This window comes from Triturus cristatus, chromosome 4_1, assembly GCF_964204655.1.
Source record: "Triturus cristatus chromosome 4_1, aTriCri1.1, whole genome shotgun sequence".
Lineage (NCBI taxonomy): Eukaryota > Metazoa > Chordata > Amphibia > Caudata > Salamandridae > Triturus > Triturus cristatus.
Window position 1 is genome coordinate 575,002,631 of NC_140585.1, and position 12,149 is coordinate 575,014,779.

Sequence of the window (12,149 nt, forward strand, 5' to 3'; positions counted from 1 at the left end):
CACAAGAAGAGCGAAATTCAAGTTCACTGCTAATTCAGATAGGATCTAATTTGGAAAGTACTCCTTTGTTGGTATCCACCCTTCCATAACCTTATTGTGTGTATGTACTCAATATATATTGTCCTCCTTCCTTACTTCAAACTCAAGAATCACAAATACTGAATAAAAAGAGTGGATGCATACATTACCCACATGCAAACCCTGTCTGATACCATTGCTATCCAGCTTTGCACACACATATCAAACATATGTCACCCAGTGCCACAATTTCAAGTAAAGATCACAGCAAGGGGTGACACTATTTCTTTACTGTAGGGTTTGGTTATTAGGGCAAATTAAGATTGTCAAGAAACTATACTGATTTAAGAAACCAATGGGTCGGAGGGTCCTGTAGTTTGTCCAATAAACAACAGGAAGTTCCATTAAGAAACGTAAGGTGTTTCCAGTCCACAATGGAAGAAAAGCTTTCCAGGTTTACCACTGCCATGGTCCACAATTGTGTCTAAGTCTTGGTATTCTTTTTCATTTTACATGACAATAAGTCTGAGCATCATTGCAGTCTCTGCACCTCTAGAGCCCAGTGGCTAGTTTATCTCCAATTACACCAAAGTGTTTTTTCGGCACTTTGACTCTTTTGGCGTACTAGGGTGCAAGTATACCTTGGATATTTTTCACTGTTACAAAAAGGCCAGTGGCGTAACAACACTTGAGGGGTTACCCTCCAGACTCACTCAGGAGCTCTCGAGACAGGGTCCTGTGCTGAGGAGGCCCCCTGGAGGTGGGGGCCCCCCTGCACTGTGGGGACTGTGAGGGCCTTTGTTACACCACTGAAAAAGTCCTATTGTATTAGTCCCTTAGCTTGCACTCCATCTCTGAATTGTCTGTCCTAGAATATTGGAGGATTATAGTATGACAGCTGGGGAGGGTAAAAATGATCACTCTTACCATAGCAAGAAGGAAAAGGTAAGGGAACTATGGCTCCCTATTTAAACTAAAGCCTGCTTATGGCAAAAAAAATGATCACCCATTCAAGGAAAGGAATATTTCTTTTTTACTATACAAGGTACTGCCTTATATGGATGAAATAATTGAGGACGGTGGGGAAAAGGTGCTATTGCTGACTGTCATGATTGGTTCAAGATCTCCTGCTATGATAGATAGTGACATTATGCTACCGTCTACCATGGACGGGGCAATAGTTGTTGCTAGTTGGTTGCCTGGTCTGTTCTACAACTAGAAAGCTTTTTTCTGGCTAGCTTGAGAAATGTTGCTACAAAGAATGTTCATAGTGTGTTTCTTTCTGAATGTGGGTTATTTGCGTAGAATCAAGATAAAAAGATATCCACGGTATGATTGTGGGCATATTTCTTAGTTATGATCTACTGTTACAAACTTGAGTTTTCAACAGAGTGAAGAATAGAGCCAACACGTTAGATGAAGGAATCGATGTGAACCCTAACGCCAACAAATTGCATCTCAAAAAGCCATAATCTAAATGCTCTCTCACTTCTTGACCTATATGCCTAGTGTTCAGTAGAGGCGCTGCCCCCATTAGCATTGAGGATTTAGAAAAGGGTACACCTAGGTAAGTCAAATTTAGAATCAAGTTTCGCCTACAGTGACACTACCTAATAATGTATGGTGGATTGGGCAACTCATGTTGGCAAATTTGCTTCAGTTCATCATACAGCATCATACAATTTTTAGCATTGTACACTTTTTTATCGCCTGATTGATTGTCTTATGATGCATCTGGTTCTGCTCATCAGTGTGCTTTCAGCACAGTAAATAAGATTATAAACATTATCCTTGCTGTTTATGAGTTTAATGTGTGATTTTTTTAAAATCAAATTAAAATATAAGGAGGTGCAATGAAATACACTTCTTTTGCAGAGAAAGATGTGGAAAGCGAGCTAAATATGTAAACACTTCTTTGTCCAAGGGAAGACATGTCTTGTGGCAGATATTTTTGTCCTGACTAATTGTGGAGAGTGTATGAATCACAATGTTTGCAAGTGTTATTAAAACATGCTGTGCAACAAACAGAGATTAGGGTGCACTGCCAAAGAGGAATACTATTTCAAAGTATTTGTTTGGGCTTTTTCACATACGGATCAAGTAAAGAATGTGTAGTCATGTTTATGTAACTTGCCAAGAATGTGTAAGCGTTGCAATAAATATAGCATTGCTGAACATGAACAAATATCTGTGGGCTGGCAAAATGGAGGATAAAAACAGTGCAGCAATACAGTTATTATCTAAAATAAAAGAAGTGTAATATCTTAATTAAAATTAAAGAGAATACTTATTTTGAAGTCAGTCTGTTTTTTTCAGGCAGATGTAATATGAAATCACTAGACTGTGTGGAGAATGTCACATGTGAAGAATGTGACACCTTTTAGAAAAGCAACATGAATGTTACACTACATATCTGCAGCCACACACCGCCTGTGAAAAAAGAAAAGAAAACACGGGCGGTTCTACTACAAACAAGCTAGCCAAACATTTCCTTTAATGTCCTTGCTGTCCTTGATTTCTCTGATGCACTTGCCAACTTTGATGCAATTGTTGTTGCAAGGTTTAGAGGTGTGGATACCTGCCAACTGAACTGATGTTGGAGGCACGGCCTCAGGAAAGAGAGGGTGACCGAATCAGAAATGCCTCAAACAAATATCAAGAAAAGCATCACACAGTGTAAGGTGGTCTCTATTTTAGTACATTTTAATGTGTTTTAAAGATAATGAAGACACACGTGGAATGACTGGTACATATGCCTGCCAATATTTTATTCGTTTTCTCAGAGGGAATGGATAAGGCATACCTACTATCGTCATATTAGTTGTCCTCTAAATTAGGGCTCAATTAGAGACAGCATAAGCTGTCTGTTGACCAGACCATTCATTTTCATTTTAAGTAGAGTGGGCTTTAGGTCAGCCGTATGTTCATGGTTGGATGGCTTTCTTGTCCATTTCGCTACCTTTCTCCTGTTCGCTGGTTTCCCAGCATATTCTTATGATGGCCACAGCCAGGAGCATTTCGCCTCACCTTTTTCTGATTGGATGAGCTGTATCCTTTGAATACATACCTTTTTTCTTTACCATGACCCAAAGTCTAGAAATAACTGTCTGGAATTGGAGCATAACCAGTGTTAAACCAATAGTTTGGCATTCCAGGCCAAGACCCACTGGCGTTACCAATGTTTCTTTGTAACATTCTGCCTATGTGATCTCTAGAGCTATGCTCCATACTCTATGGTAAATTTCACCAATGATTTTTACAATGAAGAACCAATCCCCTATGCCTTTTTACCTGCCTTCTCTCTCATTTTGCACCACAGTGTGTCCTTTCCTTTGGTCTCTACATTGCCTTTTCACTTTATTTGAAAAGTTCAAGATAACTGGAACAGACAACCACACCTTCTGGCACCTGAATGACAATCTACAGAACCCCCCCCCCCCCCCCCCCCACACACACACACTGCTTCCCATGGTAGATGTCCTTGCAAATGGCTGCATTTGAATTGGTTTGCCAAGTATTTCACCACTTTTCTGGTCATTTTTCACTCCTTCCCAGGTATCTATTGCATTAAAGATATGGAAGTCACCTGTATGCCCATCACTATCTTCTCACTGTACTTGCAATGCCTCTGATAAAGGGTTTAACATTGAATACTGCAACTATAAAATAGCAAAGACCTGTGTGAGTAGGAGCTTCATAAAAAACAAATTAGTATTGTATTGTTTTACTAGTAGAATTTCTGTTATTTGTTATTATCATTTTATTGCTACTGTTGTTATCATTACTTATAATTCAAGCAATAATAAAAGCAATGATGATAACATGCATCACACTAATAATAGTAACAAAAGAATAAACAAAAAATATTGTGTCATACCAATCTGCTGGGAAAATAGTAAGTTTATGTTAATAGCTGGGATACCATATCTGTTATGTTTTCTCAGAAACACGTTTCTCTCTAAATTAGAAAAAATGCAACTTCAGCATGGGATCTGTATGGCAGCATTATAAGTGACAGGGAATATCATGCTTGCCATTTCTAATGATTTCTATTTTCAGGCAACACTTACCTTGCACATTTGTCCTATTCTGGCATGCGTGGCTTTTCCCGTGTGCTCGCCATCGATTGCATTTTCACGGAAGAAGAAATATATTTTATCATCTTCTGGGTTGTCACTCTCTGGAATCAAATGAGCACTAACAAACCTCGGATCTGTGGAGAAAATTGAACAATACAATTTTTTACACACATAATAATTTCAAACTAATATACTAAAATTTCTAAGCTCACATACATTAGACATGCACAGTCTTTGAGTTATTGAGTGTATATTTTATAGTAACTATAACGAAGCTATATTTTTGTGAACAATGACAAATGCTTTATATTCAGCATTCCTGAAAAAGAGTCGATTAGCTTGATGTGCAAAGGCACATTTATGTTTATATCCAATTTCAGTTGTGGCTCTTGCAGGTAAGGTCCATGGGATGGAGGCTGGGGAGGTAAGTCTGCAGACGATGGAATAGGGAAAATAAAATGAATAGATGAATCCTATTGCGTCGTCTGTTGACTTCCCCCCTGCCCCGCAATGCCCCACCTTGCTTACCTGCAGGAGCCGCGACTGCCGAATTTACATACGCAAATGTCTTGATTTACGAGTGCATATTCACAGTTGTATATTCACACTAGTAAATCCATTTCTTCACATCATATTCCTTGTGAAGGAGTTTCCTAAGAAGGTCTGGTTCTGAGTGTTATAAGGTTGAGATACCCTGTATCGATCGTGCACACCAACAAATCTGTGAGTCCTTTTCAGCCATTAACCATCCTGGAAACTGTCACAGATTTGCTCCTCTAAAAGGCATAGTAAATTCATGTTCTTGGGTCAACACACCCAGATGCTATACCCAAATTAGAGAGGGTATAGCACAAATGTTAAAACAATGGGGGCAATATTTTTCTGGGTAGACAAAAACAAAAGATGGTATGCATGAACAATAATACAGGTGTAGGAATGTTCAAGTGGAAATGGATTTGTCAAAGAAAATCCAGGATTATTCCTTGGAAAACTGTAGTAGTCACAGAATCCGGGATACCTTTGTGAATTCTAAAAACATTATAAGTTTAGTCCACATAGAGGAAACATTAAGGAGTACATTTCTGAAGCTATAGTTGTATGCTTGAACTTAAGTTAAGTTAAGTGAAGTTAAGAAGTCTTATATAGCGCACAGCTGCCCCAGCAAAGGGGCGTCCCACGCTGATAGCAGACAGAACGGGAGGCAGGTGACAGAAGGAGGCCTAAATTGAAAGAAAGAGGAGGGTCTTGATAGCTTTACGAAAAGCCAGGTAATTATCTATGCTGCGAATGTGTATAGGAAGGGAGTTCCAGAGTTTAGCTGCTAGTGTGCGGAAAGAGCGCCCACCAGCTCGAACCCTCCTTACAACTGCCAGGTGATGACCTATCGAGCGGAGTTTGCGAGTGGGGGTGTATAGTGAGAGCAGGTTGGCCAAGATGCCAGGAGAGGAGAAATTCAAGATCTTAAACGCAATGCAGAGAGAGTTAAACTCCACTTGTCTGGCCACCGGCATCCAGTGAAGCCGACGAATGGTGCTGGTGGTGGAGCAGGTTCTAGGAAGCCCAAGAAGAGTTCTGGAAGCTGCATTTAGGACCCTCTGCAGTCTCACAATCGCAGACTTGTTTGCCCCCAGGTAGAGCAAGCTGGCGTAATCCTGTCCCCACATAACGGAGGCCTGGACAATAACCTGCCTGATGGATGGATCGAAAAAACCCAACAGCAGTTTGAGCCCTCGTAGTATACCAAAACATGTTGATGCCACTTTCTTAGTTTGGGCCTAGAAGCTGAGAGCCAAATCGACCCAGACACCTAGGTTTTTCACCACATGTTTGGGGGCGTGTGCACAACCCAAGGTGGCAGGCCACCAGTGTTCGCTCCACAGCTCAGGATCTTTCCCCACCAGCAAAACCTCAGACTTGCTGGCATTGAGCTGGAGGCAGTTGGCAGTCATCCACCCAGCAACAGCAGCAAGATCGCTCTGAAACTTATGGGTGTCCTGCACACAGTTATTGGAGAGTGCAACTACCACCTGCGTATCATCTGCATATGATACTATTGTGAGCCCTCTACTCCTGGCCACGTCTGCTAATGGTTGGACATATAGGTTGAAAAGTGTTGGGCTCAGAGCTGAGCCCTGTGGCACAACCTGTTTAATAGTGTAAACCATGGAGGTGAAAGGGGGGTCGTTACCTGGAAGGTCCTCTCAGAAAGAAAAGAGGCAAACCAGTCCAATGCTATGCCCACTATGCCAGCCTACTCCAACCTTTGCAGTAAGATAAGGTGGGAGACCGTGATGAACATGGCACTGAGATCCAATAGGATCAGTGCCGAAGTACGTCCCTCATCCAGTGCTGCCCTCAGATGTTCGGTTACCGCAAGGAGGGCAGACTCCGTGCTGTGGCCCGGACAGAAGCCATTCTGAGAGGGGTCAAGTAAGTTATTTTCTTCCATGAACCCTGTCAAGATGGAGTTTATGTAGGCCTCAGAGATCTTAGATGCCCACGGCAGGAGAGAGATAGGACGAAAGTTCTCAGGTTTGGCTGTGTCGAGGGTAGGGTTTTTTAGCAGGGGAACAACCCTGGCCTGCTTCCAAGTCCTGGGAACAACTGCCATAGACAGGGACATGTTAATCACCTGGCCCAGGGGTGTAAGAAGCACAGGTAGCAGTTTCATAAATTGATGAGGCTTTATATGATCGGCAGGAGAGCCAGATTTAACCTTGCTGCATTGTGAACACAGCACATCCTGGGAGATCGGCGAGAAGGTGGCAAGCATGTGAGTGGGATGGGGTCACCCCACAGGGTCAGAGCACATATCCACTTGAGGAAAGGTTTAATAGATGTTTTCCATCTTGTTGATGAAGAAGGTGGCGAGAGCCTCACAATGCTCATCCAACGTGATAGAGGGTGCTGCAGACATCCGAGGAGATTTGAGTATGTAGACAATACTCTTGGTGGGGTTACTGCTACTCCTGATCTCGTCTGCAAAGTAGGCAGCCCGTTCTTTCTGGATAGCCCTGTGATATTTCTTGATGGCCTCCTGATAACACCCTTTCAGAATAGGGTCGTAATCTCGTCTCCACGCCCGCTCCAGCCTCTTGCAGGTTTTGCGCATGGTAAAGAGCCTGTCATTTTACCAGGGACTCGATTTGGTGTTACAGCACTTAGACTGTTTGGCAGGAATAAGTGTGTCCAAAGGGCAAAGGATCCTGTCCGCTATCACTTTGTCGGCAGCATCCGGATCACCTGGCAGGCTGGAGTTATTCACAGAGAGTAGGGCGTGGAACTGGTCAAAATGTAATTTGTACTAGGGGCGTTTGAGAGAGAATTTCTGGGGCACCCTCTGAGGGGGCTCTACCCCTGAGAGTGTCTTGGGGATCACATAATGATCAGACCAGCACACCGGGATGGAGGTGGTGACTGTGAGGGAAGGGAGGTTAGAGAAGACTGGTTCTAGCAGATGGCCAGCAGAGTGGGTGGGGCCTTGAACCAGTTGGAGCAGCTGACAAGCCAGCAACTTAGGCTTGTGAAGGGCAGTGATGGCCTACCAATGTGAGCATTTGAGGTTGTGACTACCCACGTGTGGACAAGGGAGGAGAAGGAGACTGGCAGACCAGTCTCCTGCAGATCACCTACAGATACACACTGGAAATATGAGGGAGGGTGACTTCTATTTTTGCCCACTTTTGCATGATGTTGTGCATCTTGGAGGCAGCGATAACATCAGAAAATAATTTTCAACAGTGCCAGTATTTACAGGGATCCTGGTGAGGAACTGGGCAGAGCACATTACTATCTGTCTAATTCTTTAATTGGCTCCCCTGCACATGGTCATACACTGAGAGAAGTTGGATCTGTGCAGGCATATTAGGGGTGAAACAGCCATATATCCCTGTATGTGTCTCTGCTCCTCTTACCCCAGTCTGACTCCTCCCTCCCTTTGTGCCTGGACTGCTCTTGGATTTTCTAATCTCCTAAAGCATGTAGCTTCCTCACTTCTCCCCAGAGATCTCTTTAGGGCTCAGTATGCAGAAAGTGAACCTAGCACATTTTCAAACCTCTGAGGAGTTCTAGTGCCACGTGGAATATAGGTCACAGGGCCAATTGCCAAACTGGGTGGAAATTATATTGGAGACATTGAGACAGGATCATCATGTCCACTCACCAGAAAAGTTGGGAGGAGCCGAGGTGCATTAATACTAAATGTTTGGTTTGCATGTTCATATCTTAGATTGTGAATGTGTGTGTGTGCATGCATCTGTGGGCTAGAGTGTCAGTGTATCTGTGTGTGTATGTATATGAGCATGAAGATGAGCTTAGATATGTTTCTTTCTCAATTGTAATGATTTTGCAGATAGGCTAGTGGCATGGAGGATTTGTAATATTTTAACTTTCTCCGGTATAATCCAGTCCCAGTCTTGAGATAATGAATATTGATGGCAATAGTTTGCCTCTTTTTGGCATAAAGCTAACCCAACCTTCAAAGTGGGGCATTCTTTTCACCTTGCTGGGCATGCCGTGTATAAGGTGTCACAACTGTGAACGGGTGGGTATTCTTAGCAATATTCTGGTTGTCCCTTTCATTATGAACAACCTAGAGATGGGGTTGAACATAATAACCTACCACAGGTATAACGATGACTCATTCTTGTCATTTTGCCTAGACCTGTGATAATGATGACACATCCTTATATATATATATATATATATTATCTACTGGCGGTCGCCAGTAGATAGTTATAGTTAGGACCGTGTTTCCATAGGAAATCCGCAACATTCTATTTTGAATAACTTTGGCGCCGGTTTACTAATCTTCGTGAAATTTTCAAAACTAATAGGGCGCTACGCTCAGCTCCTACCCTGAAAGTCTCGGGGTGATTCGTCAAGGGGGGGCTGAGAAAAAAGGGGGGTCCCAAAACGCATTTTCCCCATGCATTTTCCCATAGGACCTTTAGTCGAAAGTACTGCCCGAACGGCTGAACAGAATTACTTGAAATATGGCAAAGAGGTAGTCCTCAGTTCAGGGATGTGCCTTTTGCATTTATGGTGTCAATCTGTTCAGTAGTTCCTGAGAAAATTGCAGTTAAAAGTACATAAATATCTATATGCGTGCACGGTGCCGTGCGCGAGAGTAATTCTGATTGGTGGTTAGATGTCAGTCAACATTCGAATCGGTCGAAATCAGGAAGTGTCGGACGCCATTTTGTGTGTGGCAGTGAAAAACAAAGGTGGAGAACGTGAAAAGGGGGCAGGGTAGAGAGTTCCTGACCCCCTAGCCTTTGTCAGGGGGTCCCTGAAGGACCCCGAAGGGTGAAAAAAAAAAATTTTTTTTTTCAAAAAATCGCAGGGTGCGCGCACGGTGAAAAACCCTTAAAAAAAAAAACATTTTAAACGAGCCATTCCATATTACAGGATACAGTCAATCTATAACTATATACATAGGTAGTTTATTGTAAAATAAATATATAAAAAATATAATAATACATAAATTAGCATTTAAAAAACCTTACAAATTCACTAAAAAAAACATAGGTTTCACACACGTTATAGTTAGAAATTAGCATTTAAAAAACCCTGCAAATTCACTTAAAAAACCATAGGTTTCACACACGTTATAGTTAGGAATTAGCATTTTAAAAACCTTGCAAATTCACTGAAAAAACCATAGGTTTCACACATGTTATAGTTAGCTGGACATTTCACTCGTAAAAAACCATTGAAATTCCCCCGTTACAGTTAGTGCAGGCAACTATAACTCACGCGACCGCAATCCTCTGCTGATGACGTCAGATATTACATCACTGATGACATATGTGTCTTTCTGAAAAAAAAATATTTGTAATATATGTATAGCGAAAAATTAATGGAAGAAGACATGGGTAAATAAGTGTCTAAATACAGTGATGTAATATCAGACGTCATCAGCAGAGGATTGCGGTCGCGTGAGTTATAGTTGCCTGCACTAACTATAACGGGGGAATTTCAATGGTTTTTCACGAGTGAAATGTCCAGCTAACTATAACATGTGTGAAACCTATGGTTTTTTAAGTGAAAAAAATAAAATAAAAAAATATATATATTATCTACTGGCAGTCGCCAGTAGATAGTCATAGTTAGGACCGAGTTCCAATAGGAAATCTGAAAATTCTATTTTGAATAACTTTGGCGCCGGTTGACTAATCTTCGTGAAATTTTCAAAACTAATAGGGCGCTCCGCTCAGCTCCTACCCTGAAAGTCTCGGGGTGATTCGTCAAGTAGGGGCTGAGAAAAAAGGTGGGGGCCAAAACGCGTTTTCCCCATGCATTTTCCCATAGGACCTTTAGTCGAAAGTACTGCCCGAACGGCTGAACAGAATTACTTGAAATATGGCAAAGAGGTAGTCCTCAGGTCATGGATGTGCCTTTTGCATTTATGGTGTCAATCTGTTCAGTAGTTCCTGAGAAAATTGCAGTTAAAAGTACATAAATATCTATATGTGCGCACGGTGCCGTGCGCGAGCGTAATTCTGATTGGTGGTTAGATGTCAGTCAACATTCGAATCGGTCGAAATCAGGAAGTGTCGGACGCCATTTTGTGTGTGGCAGTGAAAAACAAAGGTGGAAAACGTGAAAAGGGGGCAGGGTAGAGAGTTCCTGACCCCCTAGCCTTTGTCAGGGGGTCCCTGAAGGACCCCGAAGGGTGAAAAAAACATTTATTTTTTTTTCAAAAAATTGCGGGGTGCGCGCACGGTGAAAACCCTTAAAAAAAAAAAACATTTTAAACGAGCCATTCCATATTACAGGATACAGTCAATCTATAACTATATACATAGGTAGTTTATTGTAAAATAAATATATAAAAAATATAATAATACATAAATTAGCATTTAAAAAACCTTACAAATTCACTTAAAAAACCATAGGTTTCACACACGTTATAGTTAGAAATTAGCATTTAAAAAACCTTGCAAATTCACTTAAAAAACCATAGGTTTCACACACGTTATAGTTAGGAATTAGCATTTTAAAAACCTTGCAAATTCACTGAAAAAACCATAGGTTTCACACATGTTATAGTTAGCTGGACATTTCACTCGTAAAAAACCATTGAAATTCCCCCGTTATAGTTAGTTCAGCTAAATATAACTCGCGCGACCGCAATCCACTGCTGATGATGTCACATATTACATCACTGTATTCACTAAGATACTGTTAATAAGTCAGTTATACAATTAATTTTACAAAAAAAAACATCCATTTAGACACTTATTTACCCATTTATTCTTCCATTAACCTTTAGATATACATATATAAAAAATATTTATTTTTCAGAAAGACACTGGATGATGTCATCAGTGATGTCATCAGTCCTGTCATGAGGGATGTCACTGACCATGTCATGAGTGTCATGTCATGAGTGATGTAATTTGGTGTTTTCTTCTTTTTGTCACATATTTTCAATTTCCTCATTTTTTCCTTAATGATGTTACATTCTTGTCAGAGTGGGAAATATTCGAGCTGCCCTTGGCATAATAATGGCATACATTTTGCATGATGAGGAACATTTTCACTACCCTTTGGCACATACCTGTCATAATGGGCATATTGACAGCATTATGGCGATCTCTGTAAAAATGCTGTCACTTCTTTAGCTAAGTGGGCATTTTTGCCAATATTCTGGCTGTTCCAAGTACCATAATGATAGAAATCACAGGTTTAGTTAAATAACTCTTGTATGTGATAATGATGTTAAATGGGTATGAAAAGTAAAATCTGTCCAGGTGTGACAGCAGTACACATGAGTGCTTAATGAAGTATGCTAAAGTAATGATCAGTGGCTGGGATTAATTCAGACATTCCTTCCATCACCTTTTTGTATAGTTTAGTATGTCACCTTAAGTGGGACGGGTATGCCCAGACATGGTTCCTGTGCACACTCTGTAGCTAGAACCAAGAAATACTTGGCGGATGAGCCCAAGCTAGGAAGAAACCAGTCCAAGCTGGACTATTCCCACTGGAGCAGAATCAAAAGTGAATTGCATATGGATGGGTCCAAACTGAGGTGGGATAGTGTGC

General features: G+C 41.4%; 1 protein-coding gene across 2 annotated transcripts in view; it reads right to left on the reverse strand.

The window, feature by feature from the left end:
* The window catches only part of SEMA3A (semaphorin 3A), a 607,762-nt gene that overhangs the window by 148,266 nt on the left and 447,347 nt on the right, over positions 1-12,149 (reverse strand). For both annotated transcript variants that reach the window (XM_085652903.1, XM_085652904.1), the window contains one exon: positions 4,089-4,231. In XM_085652903.1, coding sequence (XP_085509029.1) covers positions 4,089-4,231 — 143 coding nt within the window. The remainder of the gene's footprint in view (positions 1-4,088; positions 4,232-12,149) is intronic.